The 22,651-nt window shown below is 45.9% G+C and overlaps 1 protein-coding gene across 6 annotated transcripts in view; it reads left to right on the forward strand.

Annotated features, from left to right (window-relative positions):
* The window catches only part of GARNL3 (GTPase activating Rap/RanGAP domain like 3), a 109,618-nt gene that overhangs the window by 71,992 nt on the left and 14,975 nt on the right, over positions 1–22,651 (forward strand). For all 6 annotated transcript variants that reach the window (XM_081179961.1, XM_081179966.1, XM_081179963.1 and 3 more), the window contains 14 exons: positions 2,609–2,707; positions 3,567–3,670; positions 6,444–6,552; positions 7,867–7,912; positions 9,471–9,577; positions 10,410–10,525; positions 12,089–12,193; positions 16,129–16,203; positions 16,576–16,687; positions 17,292–17,390; positions 17,779–17,892; positions 19,101–19,276; positions 20,454–20,612; positions 21,200–21,266. In XM_081179961.1, the coding sequence (XP_081036087.1) occupies positions 2,609–2,707; positions 3,567–3,670; positions 6,444–6,552; positions 7,867–7,912; positions 9,471–9,577; positions 10,410–10,525; positions 12,089–12,193; positions 16,129–16,203; positions 16,576–16,687; positions 17,292–17,390; positions 17,779–17,892; positions 19,101–19,276; positions 20,454–20,612; positions 21,200–21,266 (1,488 nt within the window). The remainder of the gene's footprint in view (positions 1–2,608; positions 2,708–3,566; positions 3,671–6,443; positions 6,553–7,866; positions 7,913–9,470; positions 9,578–10,409; positions 10,526–12,088; positions 12,194–16,128; positions 16,204–16,575; positions 16,688–17,291; positions 17,391–17,778; positions 17,893–19,100; positions 19,277–20,453; positions 20,613–21,199; positions 21,267–22,651) is intronic.

A 22,651-nucleotide genomic window follows, 5' to 3' on the forward strand; every position in this document is an offset into this window, starting at 1 on the left:
ATGTGGTGTCTTCCAGGTGATGTTTGACTCCAATTCCCATCAGCCCCAACCAGCATGGGCAAAGGTTGGGAAGATGGGAGTTGTAGTCTCCTGGTGTGCATTTTGTATTACGAGGCAGCATAAGCAGAAAGAGAGTCCTCTGCTTTGAAAAGTTTACGCTCTTAACTTTTGTCAGATAGAGAATATGGTGTGGAGTGTAAATTGCACACATAGCAACCATACATATTTACCTTCCCTTTTTGTAAGGTACTACCATACCCAGTGATTCTTTGAGCCAGCCAGGGTCATATCTCAGTAGTAGAGCATCTGCTTTGCATGTGTACGGTCCCTGGTTGCCTTAAATCCTGAAGAGCCATGGCCAATCATTGTAGACAATATTGAACTAGACTGACAAATAATCTTGGTGTAAGGCAGCTTCCTACATTTCTGTGAATGCTCAGATTTAAGTGAAATCCAGGGCTGATTTCTTTTTGTTACCATATTTCTCTACTCATGAACATTATGTTGGCTTACAGAACAAAGAGTACTGTCTTAAAGATGCAACACAATAAATATGCAATAATTGAAAGCAGCCTTAAAACCTTCCCTTTCTAGCAACTCAGATTAAAAGATGATTTGAAGGCCTGGGTGCCTTCACCTGACACCGAAAAGACCATTAAAAATGGCAAAATGAAACTGTGTTCCCTAGCCAGGGTGTCACCACTATGAAGGCCCTCTCACTAGCAGCTACTTTTCTTATGCAGTTGTAGCTCCGCTGTTCAATTGTGGGAGGCTTAAATGAAAGAGGTAGTGGAGGCTGATCCATTAAGGCAAATGGGGCACTGTCCCACCATCCTCAGTCTGCCGTCAGCCAGCTCCCCCCTCCTGCCTTCTTACTTGCAACCAGTTCCAGGATGGCCCTGCCTACCAGCTTCTACCTCCTTAATCTCAGTGTTTCCCTTGTAGAAGTAAGCAGGGAGGATGGCAGGGGACTAGACCAGAATTAGTTGGCGCTGCCTCTCATTGGCTCTGGTGCCACCACCACCTATGGGTGGTCTCTTTGCCTTGTGCTCTACCAGTCCCAATGGGTACCAGGCATCACTGGAAAGAGGTATACAAATACCCATGGTTGCAGTTTTCATTTCTCTAACTCTGCCACCCACAGCTGCTCCAGAGTCCCTGGATCGTTCAAACCAGTGTCCTTCAACCTTGAGTCCACAGATGGGTTTTTTTTAGACTACAGCTCCTATCAACCCGTTAGCTAAGCCTGTGGTCAGGGATGATGGAATTTGTAGTCAAGTTTTGAAAAGCCCTGTTTTAAAAGATTCTGCCTATTCCACATATACATTTATAATTCCCATCTACAGTTCCTTTAACAGTCAATCCCTTTTCCCATGGAATGCTGGGAGCAGTAGATCTGTGATTGCAACAGGGTTGTTTCCTAACAACTCTCAGCACCCTTGAGAAGCTGCAGTTTCCAGGATTCTTTGAGGGGAATATTGCTTTAAATGTGCGGTGCGGATGCAGCCACTCTTGCTTATAATACTCTATCAAGTACCATGTACACACTGGTGGCGCCACATTCATAACAATCATAAATCTGCCCCTCTGGCTGGACTTTCCCACAGAAAAAACAAGTTGCACTTCCAGCGTAAACACCCCCCCCCTTCTCTCCAGCTTCTTCTTAAGCTACTCTCCCAAGCAGCAGACAAAATAAAAGGGATAGCCAGTTTCTTGGGAAATCTTGCTATCCCCCACCCGCAACCACCCTTGGCATGGATCCGCTCTGCCTCCTCCTGCTTCCCAGAGCATCTCTATCCATGTGACCTGGAGTTTGTTTTCACCTCCTGTCTCTGAACAACGGCTACAAAATATTTCAATGTCGGGCTGAGAACATTTTGTGTTTGTATGACTAAAAGCTCTGGCAGGCTCTTAATGCCTTGGTTATATTTGCAGAGCCAGCTTGACATATTTGTGTTCTCAACAGCCAAAGGGGGGGGGGAGAGAAAATACCAAAAGCTTTCCATCTTCCTTGCCCTTATCTCCTGCCCTGCCGCCACCAAAATTGCCTTAGTCTCATTCCTCATGACTGTTTTGTCTTGGTCTCAAGGTGGACTTCTCAAACCTTTTTAAAATACAGTGGTACCTTGGGTTACAGACGCTTCAGGTTACAGACACTTCGGGTTACAGACGCTTCAGGTTACAGACTCTGCTAACCCAGAAATAGTACCTTGGGTTAAGAACTTTGCTTCAGGATGAGAACAGAAATCGTTCAGCAGCGGCGCGGCGGCAGCAGGAGGCCCCATAAGCTATAGTGGTACCTCAGGTTAAGAACAGTTTCAGGTTAAGAACAGACCTCCAGAACGAATTAAGTTCTTAACCCGAGGTACCACTGTACTTGAAATATGGGATCCGCATGAACTACATTTAGCCTGTACATCTGACTCTTTTTTTCTTTGCTGTTTTGTACACACAGGTTTTGAAGTGTTATGGTTCTCGGGGTCAAATGAAGCATGATGTTAAATGTGTCCATGCATTTAATGCCCAGATTTTATTTAAATCTCTCACCTCTTTCTCATCCCATTGTCTCTTCCCACTATCTTATTCGACCCCCCCCCCCAATCTGCAGAAGCTGGCAGCGAAAGCTTTCAGAGGTTATTGAGTCTCTTGGGGGACACCATTACTTTGAAGGGCTGGACCGGCTACAGAGGAGGACTGGACACCAAAAGTAAGGTTTCATTGGAGGCAATTAGTATCATACCCAGATTCCAAGATATGTTGGCAGATCCAGAACATATCTTGTAATGCATAAAAATGTTCTTCTCTAGTTACTTGCTTTGTGTTCTCCTATTGGCCTTTGCAACTCAAATGTCTTGGCTCCACTTCTGTTTCAGCCCAGCACCAGTCCAGGCACCTGCATTGCTGCTTTTTAAGTCCCAATTAAAACATTTTGATGTGCTCAGGCTTTTGGTGGCATTGAATCTCTGATGGTTTTTACCCACCAGTTGTTTGCTCTTCTCTTCGCTGCTGTTTTCTGTTCCATTGTTTATTTTTATTGCAATCCGTTTGTTGTAAGTGGCTTCAGGTGTATTAGAAGGAGGACAGTGATAAAGGCTCCTCCAGTCAACCTATGTATTGACCATCCTGATTTGTTTGCACAAAGCTTACGCAGAGGTCGGATTATATCCTACTTTTCTTCTGATTTGCTTATGGGGAGGTTATACAACAATGAACATTTTGTCCTGCATTCATACTGATCCTCTCATAGAGTGACTAAACTCCTTCCCAGTAAGCATTCATTTGTTCCACACTTTTTAATTCATTTTCTCATCACTTTCCTAACCACAAAAGGTCAGTTTCCTTTTTTAAAATGGATGTATTATGCTAGAATGACAGAGTACTGTAATCCACTTTAACTGGGCAAACCTAAATTTCCTGGTATATGCTTGTATCCCTTCCTTAAAATATAGGTGGTCTAGAAGTACCCTGAATGTAGCAATGGTCCAATGGGAAAGGATGGAGTGTAGGAGTCCCTAAACTCCATACCACCCCACTGAAAGCCAGTGCTCCTTCCCTTTCTTTTGCAGATGACACCACAGGCATTTTTTCCATCTACACTGTCTACCAAGGGCACGAGATAATGTTCCACGTCTCAACCATGCTTCCATATTCGAAAGAGAACAAACAGCAAGTATGTGGTTTCCCTATTGATTTTTCTTGGTTAGACCACAAGCCACCATCAAAGGAAGGAAAACACAGCAGCACTTCCAGGATGCACATTTTGGAAAAGTTTATGTGGAAGACCAGTTCTGAATACTCTGTTTTAAATGAGGACCTTGACGAGTTGGAGTCTGTTCAAGAGGAGGGTAGCCAGGATGGCAAGGGGTTTGGTGACCCAAAAGAACTGGGTGTGCTTATGCGCTGGAAGAGGAGGTTAAGGGGAGACACAGGCCACAGCACACACATCAAAGCACTTTGAACAGCCACTAACTGAAGTTAGTTAAGTGTACTGAGAGTTGATAGGAGACCCCTATTTCACTCCCAGAGCTACAATTCCCAGAGTGGTTCAGCAACAAATCCCTTTCCTCAGAAAAGTCTGGAAATCTTAGCTGCGTAGAAGGAATAGGGGTTTCGTAACAATTCTCAGCACCCTTAGCAAGTCTCAGCTCCTAGAGTTATTTGGGGGCTCCCAGAATTCCATGACTGTTTAAAGTGGTATCATAGTTCTCTAAATGTGTGGTGTGGATGTAGCCCCTTCAGATATCTGAAGGGGCATCCTTGTTCTCTGGTAGCTCCGGATAGGAAGAGTAGGACCAACAGGTGGAAGCTCCCAGGAATACTGGTGGCTGTTGCCCATTGGGACTGGCAGGGCAGAAGGCAGGGAGGCCAACCGTAGGCAGAGCCAAGGCTAATGGCAGGCAGAGCCAACTACCGTATTTTTCGCTCTATAACACGCACCTGACCATAACACGCACGTAGTTTTTAAAGGAGGAAAACAAGAAAAAAATATTCTAAATGAAACAGTAGATGTATGATTTTTGTGGTTCATGCTGTGGCCACAGACATGTGATCTGATGGTGAGTTTGGGGTGACCCAGTGCAAAAATCCTGAGGATCCATGTGGATCCGTGCTTTGTAACCACGTTTTAAGTGGGGAGGGAAGGAAAAGCACTCAAGGGATAAGGAGCACGCGTGGGGTGGGTGGAGAAGCAGCTTTTCTGCGAGCTGAGCAGGGAGGGAAAGAGCACTGTTGCTTTAAAGGTATACTTAAGGTATTTGCCCTGTGCCTGGGGTTTTTTCCATTTAACAGTTTGCAGCCTTTTTCTTCGCTCCTTGTTTTGAGGCAGAATAGATTTGAGCAAGTGAGGAGGACTTGGATTGCAGGGGATTTGCTATTAGCTGTGTAAAAGCTCTCCTCCTTGCAGCCTTCTACTTTGTTTGTACAGGTGGCTACTGGTATCAGGTTCAGTTTGAGTGATAAGCAGCCACCAGCAGCAATACAATGGAGCACAAAAAGCAGTAGGGGCACTAGGACCCAGACAATGCTCAAATCTATCCTGCCTGAAAACAGCTGAGAAGCGGGGGGGATAGCCTTTTCTTTTACTTCCTGGTTTTCACTGCGCTCGTGGCTCAGAGCTCCAGGTTGGTTTTGGGGTTTTTTTGCTGCTGGTTGCTTAAACTTTATCCTTCCTGATCCAAGCCCTCCTGTCCCTCTTCAGCCTCATTGCTCCATTTAGAGAGCGCTGGGACCTTTGCTAGCTGAGGCTGCAGCAGCTGTTACCAGCTACTTTAAAAGCGCCTGCTGGCTTTGAACTGCCTGCCTTCTCCCGGCTTGCTATGGCTCCCGTCTGTCCCTCCTCGCGTGTAAGCGGCTGCTGCCCGCTTTGCTGCCATGGCTCTCCTTCCCTCCCTCCTCCTCAGCTCCTCCCCCTCCTCCTGGCTGTAAAGCAAGCAAAGCTAGAGCCGTTCAAAGCCCTGCAAGCGGCTCCGCTTTGCTTGACTGACGGCAGCCATGGCTCCGGTCGAGTGCATTCGCTCCGTAACACGCACAGGCATTTTCCCTTACTTTCTAGGAGCAAAAAACTGCGTGTTATGGAGCGAAAATTACGGTAATTCTAGTTTCTCCCCATCCTCCTCCTCCCTGCTGAGTTCTATAAGGAGCAGCACTGAGGAGGAGGTTAATTAGTGCCACTCCCCTGGACTGGTTGTAAATAGGAAGGGGGGCTGACTGGCTGGGAGAAGACTATTGTTGGTGGAGCAGGGCTCCATTCGCCTTAGTGGGCCTCTGCCAGAAAAGCAGGTTTTGGTTAAACGTTAGAAGAAGCCTCCTTAGGGCAAGAGCTGTCTGACAGCGGGGGAGGCTGGTCCAGGCGGTGGTGGCCTCTCCTTCTCTGGAGGTATTTAAATCAGAGGCTGGAACTTCATCCTGCAGTGCAGCCCTCCCTGGAGGGTTGGACTGGATTACATCCAAGGCTCTTTCCAGGCCTGTGGCCCAAATCTTAAGATAAGTTGATTATTTCCCCATCTCTTCATCCCTTCAGCATTTCCCACCCCCAAACTCCAAACATACCCAGTTCTCTTCAACCATTCCTCAGAGCCAAGTTCCAACAGCCGCCAAGGCTATGTTTTCTCCCCCACTGCCCTTCTGGATTCTATAAATGAGGAGGGCCTTCCTTCTGAAAGACAGTTCCTGGGGCCAATCTCCTGAGCCTCGCAGATCACGTTGTTACAAGTTAGAATTTTGCATCCCAACTGTTCAGATTTCATTTCACTCACTGTTCAAAGGCGTAGAAAACATGAACTGTCAGAGCTGGCAAGTTGAACCAAAAGATTCCCTTCTTTTGGTCCATTTCAAATTGAACATGAGACTCATCTGAATATTTTACAGAGGACTTAGTGGGGGTTGTTTTACACAGGTTTCATGAAGCCATGAACAGCTCTTTTTGTTGTTGTTGTTGTTTACAGGTGGAAAGGAAACGGCATATCGGGAACGACATTGTCACCATTGTGTTCCAAGAAGGAGAAGAATCCTCTCCAGCCTTTAAGCCATCCATGATCCGCTCCCACTTTACACGTATCTTTCGCCACTCCCTTTCCACTTCCTTAATTTTGTAAAATCAACTTGTTTTCCTTTTTTTCAGATTTAACTAAGGAGCTCAGCTCCACTCATGGGTCAGGGCTTCTGAGCATGTTGGAATATATTTCCCAAGCTTAAATATTCACAGGCCTGAGTTTCTTAGGGTCTCGATGTACACGTGATATTTGAGTCTGTTTTGTATTACATATCAAACTAGAAGTGTGCAGATTTCAGGGTCTTTTCTCCTAGAAATTGAAGGCTGCTGCAAAATTAGAATTAAAGAATTCTGAGCCCAGTAATTTGTTTGGGCTTGTACGCAATTAAGTTATACGCAGAACAGGCCCACTGAAATTATTGGAGCTAAGTTGGTCATGTGCATGAATTTCAATAAGCCTAACTTTGGATACATAAGAAAAGTCCTGCTGGATCAGGCCATCCTGTTTTCCCATTGGCCAACCAGATGCCTCTAGGAAGCTTGCAAACCCTATGCGCTCCTGCAGTTTCTATCAACTGGTATTTAGAGACGTACTTCCTCCGACTATGGAGGCAGAGCATACAACCCTTTGAGTACCAGAAATGGATGGAGCCCATGGTTCTTCCATGCATAAATCCACTTCTGGTTATCACCAAGCTTAATCAGGGTTAAGGCAACAAACCACAGTTAAGCATTGACCACATTTGCATCCCACAATGAGCCAGGACTGCTGATTTATCACAGTTTAGTATGAATGAACAATGTGCTGGGGCATGCTTCCTGATCATTTCTGCTTCACCCCTCCCTTCCCCTAGCCTTGACTCCCCATCATCTCCAAACCAGAGGTTATAATTTGCTGCTCCTTCACAAGCTGCAAAAGTAAACCAGCAACGATGGCTTAAGGTTGGCTAGCAATCGTGACTTGGGAGAAAGGAACCACAAACCCTGGTTTCGATATAACAGGAAGCCATGGCACCATGGATTATTTATTCTGCCTGTGCCTGGGAAGGAGTGAAGTGGGAATGATCAGCAGTATGTATCAGCATACTACTCATTCATGGTGTACTATGATGAGCCAAAAACCCTGGCTTAGCATGTGTGAACATTCTCTCTGCATCAGGTATTGCTGCTTTTCCAACAGTATGAACTGCCCTGTGGTTCGTTGATGAAAAGATATTCCAACATGTTCCTGTGCTTGATCTTTTAGTTCCCCCCGCTTTCCCTCCCCTCCTTGTTATTTATTTCAACACAAATGTGGGGGGGGGAGCATTATCAAGAAACAAGTGGTTTCCATTGGCGTGGGAGTAATGGATTGAGCTCCTTAATTGATGCTGCAGATATTTTTGCCTTAGTGAGATATAATACGCAAAGTGATAGTTACAGGTGGGTGTCAACTGCAGACAAACCGTTCATTTCCTTAATTTGATATGACATGTTATGACTTTAGCTTCATGTAATATTGGTAAAAATGCACAGGGAGAGGGGGAAGTTTGAGACTAAAAAGCACAAGCGTAATTTTATTGGGGGGGAAAGAAGGAAGGAAGAAACCTCAATGTGCTCATGTTTCAGGCTTACAGACTCTCCCAGGGGTGTGTGGACATGGGGTCCCTTCTCAGACCTATTTTGAATGTCAGGAACATGTAAAGTAGGAAGAGAAGTTGTTTCTGAGAATGTACAGAGTGCATTTTGGTTGTGACCAGCTAACAGCAGCCTGCATTATCTATGGGCTCCTTTGTGAGGAAGGACAGGATATAAACTGAATTCAAGAGGGCCCCCTCTGCTGATCTTAACACCTAAGAGAGTCTGTAGGGAAAATTGGATGGATGAAAGGTAAGCCCTAAACTGTGGAATTACCCCACCCACCTACCCACACACAGAGGTGTATCTGGCACATTTCGTTGCATAGCTTTTGTTGTATGCTGAAAGTGTTTCTTTTCCCTGGCCTTCAACAACTGAGGTGTATGCCTTTAGAACATGGGTAGGCTAACTAAGGCCCGGGGGCCGGATCTGGCCCAATTGCCTTCTCATTCCGGCCCGCGGACGGTCCGGGAATCAGCGTGTTTTTACATGAGTAGAATGTGTGCTTTTATTTAAAATGCATTGCTGGGTTATTTGTGGGGCATAGGAATTCGTTCTTTCTCTTTTTCAAAATATAGTCCAGCCCCCCACAAGGTCTGAGGGACAGTGGACCGGTCCCCTGCTGAAAAAGTTTGCTGACCCCTGCTTTAGAACCTACCATATTTATCTGAATAAAATCAGATTAAATAAATTACAAGCCTGTTTTTTATATTGTTGTAACCTGTCCTGGGACCTTATGTTGAAAGGCAGGCAAGAAATCCAATTAGTAATGATGATGATGATGATGATGATGATAATAATAATAATAATAATAATAATAATAATAATAATAATAATAATAATAGAAGCCCATGGCTTCATTTTGCTTTATATTGGCTTCATGTTGCTTCATGGCTTCATACTGCTTTAGTACTGCAATAACTTGGGAAAGAGCCCCATTGAACTCAACTTCTGAGTAGATGTGCCTAGGATTGCACAGCAAATCTCCTCCCGAAGTATAACAAAGCTGCCCCCCACATCCCAAGTATGTATGTACTGTATGTATGTATGTAATTGCATTATTTCCCATTCGTTTCTTTGTCTTATATTATATGTCCCCTTCTCTCTTTTGGCTTCCTTTCTGTTGAAGTTAGACTGTAAGCTCCTTGTGGGTAGAGACTTCTTACTTTGCTTCTGTGCCAGAAGTATCCACATAGCACTGCAATCTGATTACTATTACGTCACACCCAAAGTGTCTCTACACCTTGCTAGAAGTGCTTGGAGAGGGGATGAGTTGAATTTTATGAATTTTTGCTTAGAGGCATGTAGCATTTGGAATAAAACCGTGTCCTGCCCCAAATATCTGATGTGCCCTTTTCCCTAGGCTGAAAATCTTTTCGGAAGAAAGCGTACCTCTCTTTGGGCCTCCTCTTCCATCCCCACCAGTGTTTACGGACCACCAAGAATTCAGGGACTTCTTGCTGGTGAAATGTAAGCTGGATACGCCATTTTCAGATCAAAGAGGTCCTTGTATTAAGGCATTTAGACTGCCATCCTGGACACATTTAGGAACATAGGAAGCAGCCTTACACCACAGCAGACCACATCTATCTCAGTAGTGCCTACTCTGACTTGCAGTGGCTCCCTGCGGTTTCGGGCAGGGAATCTTTCCCGGCTCTCCCTGGAAATGCCAGGGATTGAACCTGGTACCCTTTGCACTGCGCTGCACTGCTGAGCTGCAGCCCTTCCCACGTAGAATCATAGAATTGTAGAGTTGGAAGGACCCCGCAGGTCATCTAGTCCAACCCCCGGCAGTGCAGGAATCCCAAAGCTCAGTTCCCTATCCAGTTTGAAAGGACTTTGCTTAGCTTTGCAAATGTGCTAGAATAAACCCCCTTTGACACAGTGGAGCATAATTATCAGGGCCAAACTGAATATGACTTTTCATAAGAACATTTTTTTTAAAAAAAAAACCAATCCAACAATAATCTTTAATACAGTGGACGCTCGGGTTGCGAACGTGATCAACCCCCAGCATTCGCAACCCACATCTGCACATGCGCTGGTTGCGATTTGGCACTTCTGTGCATGCGCGACCACCAAAACCCAGAAGTAACCCGTTCTGGTACTTCTGGGTTTCGGCGGTCCGCAACCCAAAAAAATGCAACCTGAAGCGGCTGTAACCCAAGGTATGACTGTAGTTACAAAATGCCCAAAATGTTCTAAGTGCTGTACATATAGGAGCCCAGCCTCTGTGTCATAGTACATAACATGATCTGCATGGTATGTGACATGTCTTCTTTCTGTTTCCGTTGCCTTACAGTAATCAATGGGGAGAAAGCCACCTTGGAAACTCCAACATTTGCTCAGAAGCGGCAGCGTACTTTGGACATGCTGATCCGCTCTTTATACCAGGACCTCATGCCTGACATGCACAAGGTAAGCTCCGCCTCTTCTGTGGAACCTCAAAAAAAGATTCTTGTGAAAGATGGTGGGGGCTGATCCAATACCTCTGCCTTTCTTCTTCTTATGCCTGAGATCTATGCGGTGCCTGCTCCCTCTCTCCCCATGCTTTCAAGAGCACAGGTCCATCATGATTTCTTTATTTTGGTCATGCTGGCATACGACAAAACTTTGGGAGCCAGCATCTAAATTCAAGGTTGAAATTCATAACTTGCATAGGAATTTCACTGGAGGTTTTTTGTCTGTGGTGTTCATAAGAAGAGCCTGTTCTGATATTGGACGAAGGGACCAGGGCCGTCTTTAGCAGATGTGGGTGCAAATATCCACCCAGCACCTCCAAATTACCACGGATAGTGTTGGGGTGGCCGTAGCCGTGCACTGCCAGCCATGGGGGGGGGGTGCAACTCTCCCACATGCTGCTGCGGGAGAGTGACGTTGCGCCCCTCCCAAGCCTCTGTGGGAGGAGATGTCAGGAGTTCAGCCTACAGTCGAGTAGGACCCTGGCAGAGACACATGCCTGACTCGCATGTTCCCTCCCTCCTGGAGTTTGCACAGTTGCTGCCAACTGTTACACAACTGAGCAAACTCTGTGGATCCCTTAGTGTGTTGGTGTCGGTTGGCATCGGTTGCTGTGATGTTCGGGCTGAAGAAAGCTTATGAAGCTCCCGAACGATCAACCAGGAGGGAGGGGAACACGCCAGTCGAGCATGTGTCTCTGCCAGAGTCCTACTCAAGTGTAGGCTGAACTCCTGACAGGAGAGTGCAGCTTCCCTTTCAAGCCTCCTCGGGAGGAGAGCGATCCCTGCAGAGGCTTGGGAGGGAAGCTGCATGCCCGCCAGCCTTATTGTTGGCGGGGCACAGCTGGTGGGCGTGTATGGAAAGGGGAGGCCGCCGGCAAAGCTGCACAGCTCCCCCACTTGCTGGGGCGCCCCTGAGAGGCCAGTGCCCTGGCGTGACGCACCACTAAGCCCTATGGGAAAGACGGCTCTGGAAGGGACATAAGAAGCTGCCTTAAAATGAGTCAGACCCATTGGTCTATCTGGCTCAGTATTGTCTACACTGATTGGCAGCAGCTCACCAGAGTTCCAGGCCTACTAGGAGATGGCAGGGAAGGGCCGTAGCTTAGCAGTGGAGCTTTATTGTCTGCATGAGGAAGGTCCTGGGTTCAGTCCCCAACATCTTGGCTTAAAAGGACCATGTAGCAAGTAATAGGAAAGACTCTATGCCAGAAACCCTGGAAAGCAGCTGCCAGTCAGAACAAGTGGATAAACAAAAATATATAATATGGTGTTCTTAAAGTTCAGAAAACTCATGTGGTGCAGTCTTCCTTGGACCACACTGTCGGAAGACAGTATAGTCTTCCTCAGACTATACGGCTTTGGAACACAGGTGAGAGATTCATGTGTTTGAACGCCTCCCTATGTCAAGAAAGCCCTTGCAAATGGAAAACTATCATGTTGCACAGAATTAAATTAAAAAACACCCCCAGGATGATACAGTTCAGTAAAACTCTGTTGTTGTTGTTTTGCTTTCGTTTAGAACATGCTGAACAGGAGATCCTTCAGTGATGTCTTACCTGAGTCCCCAAAATCAGCCCGGAAGAAAGAGGAGGCCCGACAAGCTGAATTTGTCCGTCTTGGCCAGGTGTGGTTGCTGAGTATTTGGGATTTGTGTTTCACTGTGACTACTTGAGGTCTTTGAACAGCTAAACAGGCTGGGCAGTGCAATATGCACCAGTGAACTGCCTCTGACTCTCACACATCCAAGCTGTGAACACAGTACACACTGCTTCACAGAGTTACAGTTACCAACACCCTTAACAAACTACAATTCCCAGGATTCTTTGGGGGGAGAAATGTGCTTCAAAGGTATGGTGTGTGGAAACAGCCTCCCTACCTTTCTCTCTTTCTGTTCATCTCTTTCTCATAGGATGCCTATAGAATTTATTTTGTATTTTTAAAAAAGGTTTTTTGTTAAAAGATTTTCAAATATACATTTCCACATTAAAATCTTTCATTATACCAGTACATTCAGCGACTTCCCTCCTTCCCCTTCCAAGGCTCCTTTAATTTAGCCACAACTCCTGCATATTCTTGTATATCCACTTAGTTCGATTTCTTCCCCTTTTTATATCCCTTTTAGATATGTTGTACTCAGTCCATTTGTGGGCTAACAAGATCCATGCTGCTGTTGTTGCATACATAAATATATTTTTCTGACACCTGGGTACCTCCGTCTGAACCATTCCTAACAGGAATGCCTCTGGGTTTGGGGGAAATGTTATTTTAAAATAGAATTTATTTTGTAATGCAGCACGTAAGTATAATAAACCAGGAGTGGTTTTTCAGCCTGAGCACCACATTCCCTTCTGAACAACCTTCCAAGTACCACATGACAGTGGTGGGAGGAGCCAGAGGCTAAAATGGGTGTAATAACCACTGTAACTTTTACCTTTGCACAGTTCTATAGCTTCTCCACACACCCCGTTGCATCTTCCATCCTGACAAGTAAGAGACATGCTTATTAGAATTCAGTGACACTTTATAGCCAGGGGAAGGCATGCATGCTAGGCACGAAGGAGGACCGATGAAGTATGTAGCCTAGGGAGAGTTACAAGGGAGAGATAGAGAAGCCCAGAGGGCCACATTCAGCTCCTGGGCCTGTAGTAAATAAGCAAATAACAACTTTCAAAAGCACCCCACAGCCCTGAATAAGTAGCCAACTCTCAATAAGCTGGAGGAAATATAATGGGACCCTTGTCAAGATAATTCTTCAGGGTGATTGAGAGCTTTTGTTGATCATACTCAAAGATGAGACATTGAAATCAATATACTTGATGCCATTAATTTAATGGGATATCCCTTGAAAGACCCCAGTCCAGAGCAGTTTGTAAATATAGGCATGCCCTGCAAGGGGGGGGGGGGGGAGATTCCCCTCTAAAAACTGATGCCACAGCAAAAGCTGCTTTTGAAATGTGCTGTTTCTTTGTGTGTTTACGAGACACTTTACAAAATAAATTCTCTAGACACTGTACAAATAAAAGGGGATAGAACGGAACAATAAAACTGCTACAATGAAAAGACAATAAGCTCTAGGGGCAGGTACAAAGCCAGAACAGTAAAATACCATGTGCAGCACAGAACTTAAACAGCCATTGGATACAGAGAAAGAAAAGAAAAAAGCCAGCCAGCCATGTCACAGGGACTTAAACCAGATCTTAAATGGCCTGGGAGAGCAGCAAATGATCACATGATACTTCTGGAGATGAGGGTAGTTTACAACAAATTGGAGACATTGAAAGGGGATTAGACCCGATTCATGGAAGGCAAGGCTACCAGTGGCTGCTATCCTTGATGGCTATGTTCTGCCTCCGCAGTTGCTCCACAGTTGCACATCAGAGCTCCTTTGCAAAGGCATCTGGTTGGGCAGTGTGAGAACAGGATGCTAGTGTTTGAGGGGGTCTTTGGCAAAGTTCACATTAGTGCCCCTCATCCCCAGGTTGGAGGTTTTCCTGTCAGAGCATCACTCCAGAACACCGGGGGGGGGCTTTATGTGGTGGTTTTCAGCTGCCTGGCATGGTGGGCCCAAGGCAGGTGTTGAGTACCTTTGGGTCCTGTCAGGGTACTAGGACCCCTGCAGCTGTCCAAGGGTGCTGGGTGCTGTTCTCCATCAACAGAGGTGGTGATGCTTCTGAACATCTGTTGCAGGAAACAGCGGGAGGGTTGTGTTCTTGCACTCAGGTTGTGCTTGTGGGCTTCCTGGGGGGTGGGGATCTCATTGCCCAGTATGAGAACAGGATACTGGACTAGAGGTGCCATTGGCCTAATCCAGCAGGTCTCTTGTGTTAATATGACACCAGACCTGCTCCCAGGCTCTTGACTGCAGTTATATTTGCACCAGCCCTCTGTGGTGCTATGCATCTTTATTTTCACAGCTTTAAAGAAAACCCTGAAAAACGCGCAACACATTCTATCAACGCCAAATTGATTTCCTCTCACCCTTGAAAAAAAAAAACCCCAACAACTTAGCACACCAAATGTTCGAGAGAGGGAGAATATTACGTCAGGCGTACCAATAGAAATGAGAGCAAAATCCTGTTCAACAAAGGCAGCAGCATCAAGTCCAAATTGCAAGCAAGGGCAATTAACAGGGGATCAGTTGTAAAGAAAACCAGGTTGAAACAGGAAGGAATTAGCAGGCTCTGAGAGCTCACTGGCTTCTCCTTTGCAGAGGGAAGGAGAAAACACAGTGTCTGCAGATCAAATAGAAAGTGGGTCAAAAAAAAAGATCTGGATTTGGGTAGCCCTTTGTGGCCGCAGTTTGGTAGCCTTCTTTACAGCATGAAAGGAAGCAGCTTGCAAGTTCACAGTATCAGGAGAGGCCCTTCAACAGATAATGAGGCCCTGACTTTGATAAGAAAGATTATAGTGTTTCTCGTGGAGCAGTCAAGTACCCTCTTAGCAGATTTGCCAAATATGTCATTTCGTGAAGTGTATCATTGTGTTCTTCCCAGAACCGCTGTACCTTTTACATGCTGAGATGGTTGCCATGGTGGTCTGGTGGGACTTTGTGCCCAGGACAGCATGAGATGTATTTGTCACAATAAGTATAATTAATTCATGGGATTTGCCTCCATGAGGTGTGCTGGTGGCCACTGGCTTTGATAGCTTTAAGCAAATTGTGGATAATTTTGATGGTGGCTGTTAGCCATGATGGCAAGATTGAGCATCTGTGGTCAGAGGCAGGCTGTCTTTGAATACCAGAAACTAGGGATATGCAGAAAGGGAGAGTTGTTGCCTTCATACTTGTAGAGGGCATCAAAACAAAACATCCAAAAATGGAGATGTTCCCAACTCACCATGAAAACAGGTAAATTGTCAGGCCCAGCCCACTTTGATCAAAGACTCTGATCAATATCAGAGTATTGATTGGGAAGGGGGGACATACTGCTTTGTTTTCAGTCAGTGCATGTCCTATAACTTTCTGCTGAAATCATACAACTTTTAATACCACAAATATTTTGGTTTATTTTTTGCCCTCCTTTCATTGTGCCATAGGGCAGGAGAGCCTCTCTAGATAGCAATAATGTGGTAACATTGGGGAAGCATTGCGCTACAGCCAATAAAGCAGAATGCCGTGTGGATGGTCCAGTATAAACCTGTGATTAATGTATTATCATTACATAATTGACATGTTGTTGAATACACCTGTCAGAGGGGGGACAACCCAGCCTAGATGTTCCTTATGGCCATCCTTGTGCAGTGGAAGGTTTCTTCACTGTACCATGCAGATAACACATGTGAAACAGGCACTCCATATGGAGGCCGGCATGTAAGTAAATCAGTCTTTACAGTCTCACACCCTCTCACTACCACAAACTTTATAAAGGAAGGGGTCATGGCTCACTTGGTGAAAGCAAAATAAGTCTCTGGCATTCTAGTTAATGGGATCTGCAGTAGAAAGGCAGTAGAGTCAGGGAATCACCTGAGACCCATGAGAGCTGCTGTCAAGACTGACTCCATATAAGACTGACTTCATATTCTCTCTCTCTCTCTTGTGTGTGTGTCTTTTTTTTTAAGGCACTCAAACTCAAAACCATTGTGAGAGGTGATGCCCCAGCTATTCTGGCTTCCACGAGCCTCTGTAAAAAGGAGGTGAGTGAATGGTTAACAGGTAAATCTTCGGGGGAGGATAGGAGGTGAGTTGGCTCAAGAGCCTGGTATGGTTTCTGATTGCTGTGGATAATAGGTTTGTGCTTAGAAGCAAACCACAGTGCAAAATAGAGGTTTTAAAAATATGTAAATATGCATGATTTAGACAGGTCACATAAGTTACATTTTATTTTCATTTTTATTATTAGCCTTGGCGTTTCTTTTTTTATCCTCAGCTAACTGAGGGATTTCTGCTTCCCCAAGGGATGCAAAGCAACCTCTTGAACTCACCTCTGTAGATCAGTATGTTGTGACTCTAGTGCTTAGCACCCTTCCCTGTTATGCTCACCAGTTCACGGTTCTCTTGTTCCACAGCCCTGGGAGTCCCAGTGCTTCTGCAGCAATTTCCCTCATGATGTTTTCTGCGCAGATTCCTGGGGCCAGTCACTGCTCGTCTCTACAGATGTTGGTGTCCTCCTCTTAGATGGTTGGTGGATGACCCTGTGATTGTTAGCATGTGCTGACCTGGTTGCCTTACATTCCCCTACCCCCAATTGATTTCTGTAATGTAGCTTATGTGGGGCTTCCTTCATATCTGGCCTGAAAGCTGCTAGTGAGGCCAGACTCCTCACGGGAGCAGGCTGCTGGTTATATGTTACCACTCTGCTGAGAGGGTTGCACTGGTTGTCAATTTGCCACCAAGCCAGGTTCTAGGTACTTGGGTTAATTCACAGAGCCCTTAATCACTTTGGCCCAAAGTATTAATGACCGTCTGATCCCTTATGCTCCACCTCCATCACTAAGATCTTCTGATGAGGCACGTCTGGTGGTTCTCCACATGCCTGACACTCGGTTTGCCCTTGCTGAGCATTGAGCCTTTAGGTTTGGCAGGCCCTGCCCTGTGGAGCAGCCTGCCAGTAGAGGTTTAGCAGGAATAATCTCTGCCTCCTTTTAGATGGCACGTACAATGGTGCTATTTAGAAAGGCCTTTGAAATCTGAATATTATTGTAACCAGCCAATATATATGGATTTCCCCATTGATGTTTTGATCTGAGCCTTGACACAGAGTCTCTTGAATTTTTCCTTCCAGATGGGCAGCCTCCCATCCCAGTGTTTGATAAAACTTTACAGATCAAACAGATGCATGTATTGGAAACTCTGGACCTTCTCATTACTAGAGCGGACAAAGGTAAGGCACGTAAGCCTGTCTGGGAAGAAATGTCATTTCCCTGGGCAAGCTTGTGGTAGAAGCATAACTGCTTCGCTGGAGGTATTTTAGCTTAGGTTGGGTCTTCCAGGATCCTGCATTTATTTTGTATGATACTGTGTCTACTGTTTTAACCTTCTGTAAGCCCTTTGAATGCAAAACTATATCTTGTGTCCAATCTTGATGCTGGGATTTGTTGAAGAAAGAAAGCTGGATGGAATGTCCTGGATTGCCTGGGACTGTGGCCTGCAGTAGACAACAAAACAAACCATGACTGCCTTTGGTGCATGACACTTCAGAAACAACCCACAGCCTCCCTCCTTTTAGCTCTCCCTGTAACATGTCTATTTGTGTGTCTCCCACCTGACAGGGAAGGACGCTCGCCTCCTCGTCTTCCGGCTGAGTGCCGTACGGAAAGGCATGGAATCCAAGCAAGCCAGAAGCAAGTGTGACTGCCGAGAGAACAAACTGGAGAAAACGAAAGGTGCTTATGGCAGGGGGTGGGGGAGCTTTTTCAGCCTAGGGGCTGCCTTCCCTTCGGGTAACCTCCTGGGCAAAAGGAGGTGGGGCAACAAATATGCACTTTGCCTTTGCACAGTAGACTAGTTTCTTCACACACACACACACACACACACACACACACACACACACACACACACCATTCTATTCTCCACACAGCCGAGGAGTTTGAGTTCAGGGACACATTCCGACCTGATAAAAACATTCATTGAGGGTATGAAGCAGCGCTGGAGAGGGGGGTGACCTGGGTAGAGTATGACGGTAGTGCTGAGATCAGGCAGTGGGTCTCAGCCAACCAACCAACCAACCAACCAACCAACCAGCTGAACGATGCTTTAAGGGATCACAAGGTTGTGAACATGTGAAACTGCCTTATCTTGGAGTCATCTGGCCTACTATTGTTGGCGGCTTTCTAGTGTCGGTGGCTTCCCCATCCTTGACGTCCTCTTTATACAGGGAATCTGGGGATTTGAACCTGGGAGTCTGTTGTCTGTAGGCGGAGTATATGCTCTTATCATTGACCAAGGTGCCTGTCCTTGCATTAGAGCTTTCCTGTAAGAACACCCCTGCATTAAAGCAGGCTGATTTCAGGTGTCAGGGGACAGCAGCACAGCTTAAGCCAATAGTTTTGGGTAGGTGAATGAGTGGAAACTACAAAACTGAATTTCTTCCCCCTCCTCAGTCTCTAGTCAAGCTCAAGTCCCACACAGACCACAGCATAGCTCTGAGTCTCTGGGGAAGGGTCATAGGTCAGTGGTGCAGAGTTTGTTCTGTATGAAGAATGTCCCAGGTTCAAACCCCGGCAACTCCAGTAGGGCTGGGAGAGGCCCTTTTCTGAAATCCTGGACCACAGCCGCTAGTCAGCAAAGACAGTGCTGGTCTAAATGGTCCAATAGTCTGACTCAGTATAAGGCAGGTTCCTACGTCAATGCAGCTGGGCAGTGATGCCTTCTGTTCCTTTGCAAGAAACAGCTAGATGTGGTGGTGCTCAAACATTTCTCCTGTGACCCAGAGCATGATCCGCTGTGGTCAGTTTGCAGCTGTCCTCTCCCATGCCTCTGAGCCAGGCTTTCCTTTGGGACATTTCTCAGAGCTGTGCTTGACACACACACACACACACACACACACACACACACACACACCCTCACCCTCAACTGAACCTTTGTTGCCCAGGCTGCCATCTGTATGCCATCAACACCCACCACAGCAACGAGCTGCGGATCGTCGCATCCATCCGGAACAAGCTGCTTCTCATCACCAGGAAGTTCAAGCAGTGGGAGGGTCTGAACAGTGGCCTCTCGTCGTCGCCTCAGTCAGAGTCCCCAGTTGAAGAATTCCAGTACATCCGGGTAGGTTTGAGGTAAAGCACTGGCAAACTACCACCGTCCACACATGCCTCCTCCTCCTTGGGTGCCTGGCAGAAAACGGTAAGCTGCCCTTTTAAGCCTAGGAGCTGATCCAGTCTTCCTGATCTTTAAAAATCCTTCAGAGAGGGGAAACTTTGGCCTTCCCAGTGTTATTGGGACTTCCAACTCCCACCATCCCTGAGCACACTGGCCAGCCCATCAGCGCCTGGAGGGCCACAGATTTCCCCACCCCTGCCGTAAAAGCAGCCACATCTTAAAATTATATGCCAGTGGGAGGAAGGTGTCACCAAGCCTTTTGAGCCAATGGATGCATTTGGAATGCTGAGAAAGTTCTTTGGGCGACAGTCACTAAACAGGTTGCATAAGGGCTTCCATATCTTTACAAAAAATGCAGAAAAGGAGGACCATAAAATGGTTCAGGCACACACACACTATTCAGCCATCCCATCAATGGGAAAAGGCACCTACATCAGCCGCCACCATGCTCACTCACAGAGAGAGAAGTTTTACACACCTCAGCTCAGGTTTTAGGGGGGGTGTTCAGTGTAGGAGAGGCCAAGCCAATGCAAACAGGGACTGAGTAGGGAGAGCAAGCAGCCCTTCATCTATTGCAGATTTTTGAGGGAATATTTACCAAGACCTCTCACAGACACCAGAGAGGGTCCTGATAGGATGGGCAAACTGGCCTCCATGGGTGCTGCATTGGCAACCTGTGTTCTAGACCAACAAACCTCCTTCAGTTCAGAGCAGCTTGGAATAGCCAAGTCTTCATTTGACCCTAACCAGAGAGGGCACCAGACACACATCCAGCAAGAAGGAGTTCCACATGGACAGGGCACACTGATAGGGCACAGAGGCCTCATTTCTAGGGCCTATCAGCTTGATGGATCTTCATAGCGGGTCTGTGGGCAAAGCCTCCATGCCTGATCTGTGCATGCATATCAGCCTTTATCATGCTCTTCTAACTTTAGATACCTTTTTATTAACTAAAATGTTTAAAATGCAAATGATTTATTGTGGGAGGTTCTGCAATCTCTGTTGTTGTATTGGTTACCCTTTTCTGTACCTGAGATCCTCAAGAAGTCTGAATTTGGTGTCCTGCATCTCTGTTCATGCGCACACACAATACCTCTAATGTAGCATTGTTTGGGGATTGCAGGAGATCTGCTTGTCTGACCCCCCTGTTGTCATGACATTGGTGGACGGGCCCACGGGGGAAAATGACAACCTGATTTGCGTCGCCTACCGGCACCAGTTCGACTTGATCAATGAGAGCACGGGCGAATCCTACAGATTGCACCATGTCGACTCGAGCAGGGTAAGTTCATTGGGTGTCACAGCAGTTTGCTGAAGCTGCTGTCCCTCGTTTCCTTCGAAAGGGTCTCAGCCTCCCCACCCCCAAGGCTGCCCGAGCAAAAATGCAGTTGATCTCAGGATCAGGGCCATCTCCTGCACTACACCTGATGTCTACTGTCAACCTGATTCAGTTGATTAAAAAGGCAATCCTAGGTGATGAATCAGTCAAAATGAAATACTTTTGTCATGTTACTTCCTGTGATTTTTTTTTACCGTCAAGATCACTGGGATTTCTAAACATGCTTAACTTGGACTGGGTCATGCCCCCTGTGCCAGAAAACCAAAATGTATAATAACAGATGCAGCACTTCTGCAGTTGTTTACTTAGGCTTTGAATTAGAAGTGTACGTAAAACAATTAGATTAAATTACAGACTAGATGCAGGTGCCAGAATTTAGAAACGTTTGGTGGGATCGGGATGGGAAGCGGGGGGTAGGGGGTGGGACTTCTCCTTTTTCTCCTGATCAAAACTGCTGAATTGTTCTCAAAAGAGTTTGTAGGAAGCTCAGCCTCCAGCCTGCCCACTACCCTTGCCCGTTATCATTGCAGGTTAATTTTGTTGCAGCTATTGATGTGTATGAAGATGGAGAAGCTGGCCTGCTCTTGTGTTATAACTGTAAGTACTGTTAACTCGCTCTGTCCAGGGAGACGGTCTGGGGTCTGTCTATGGTTCCGTCTTGCATCGGTGCAGAATGGACATTTAAGGAATAAGACTTGCTTTGCACAGGAGAGGCAGTAAGGTAGAATAGGGATTGCTAGAGCTGAAGAGAAACACCCTCTGCTGGCAGTCAGGAAAGCAGTGGTGGTTGGGGTGTTTGCGTGCATGTGCTTGCGTGTGCACTTGAAAGCAGGGAGGCCTACCTGTGGAAATCGGAGGATGTTATTGAGATGATGTAACTTCAAGAATTTGTTTACTTTCCTCCCATTACTTTTTTTCCTTTTGCATAATGTCTGTTGGATTATGAACCTGCAGGCAGGGATTCTCTCATCTTTGATGCAAAACATAAAACAGTTGGAAAACGTTAGGTGCTTTATAAATGATATTATCATATTTTATTTTTATAAATGATATTATTAATGTCACTATCATTTATAAAGTGGTAATAATAGTTCTACTAAGAGTACCTTAATTATGTTATTGGATATAGCCCAATCATCATCTTCATCATATTTCAGAGAATTACAGAATCTTAGAGTTGGAAGGGACCCCAGGGGTCATCTAGTCCAACCCCCTGCAGTGCAGGAATCTCAGCTAAATCATCCATGACAGATGGCCATCTTGCCATAGGACTGCCCCCATAGGCATGAAAAGCATTTCTTCTCTTGCACATATGCCCCGCAATATATGTCCACTGCACATTAATGATTGATAAATAGTATAGTATAGTATAGTATAGTATAGTATAGTATAGTATAGTATAGTATAGTATAGTATAGTATAGTATAGTATAAGATTATAATAAAACAGTTATACAATTTAAATAGAATAAGGATAATAGTAAACAGTTTGTTTGGAAAGGGGCAGAAATAAGAGAAGAGATAGATGGACTTGCTTTCCTGCTGGTTGCACATGTTCTTTGCATAAGCAGCACACGGTGGTGGGTGGGCAGCTGACAGGTGCATCAAAACAGCTGCCAGACGTCGAAGTGAGCCTGGACTGATGCATTGGGCAGCCACTAAGCCTTCTCTTCTCCATTATCCTTATCCAAAACAAGGAGGGGCTCAAGTGGGTTGATGGTAGAATGCAGTAGATGGCCAACCCCCAAGTCTTGCCCTCCCTTTTCCACTAGAATAGGCAAATGAGCCCACACCTAGTGGTAGTGGTGAAATTAGTCTATGCAGCTTGACTTGAAGGCAGAAAGACGAGGAATCTGGAAAGGTTTCTGCCTTCTGGCCACCTCAGCCATCACCCCACTTGCCAGTCCTCTGATTCTAGGTGAAGCTGACGAGCAAAAATCTCAGTTTCTTGTCAGTATATCTTATTGGCAAAGCAAAGCTAGG

The sequence above is a fragment of the Podarcis bocagei genome (assembly GCF_964188305.1).
Source record: "Podarcis bocagei genome assembly, chromosome: Z".
Taxonomy (NCBI): Eukaryota; Metazoa; Chordata; class Lepidosauria; order Squamata; family Lacertidae; genus Podarcis; species Podarcis bocagei.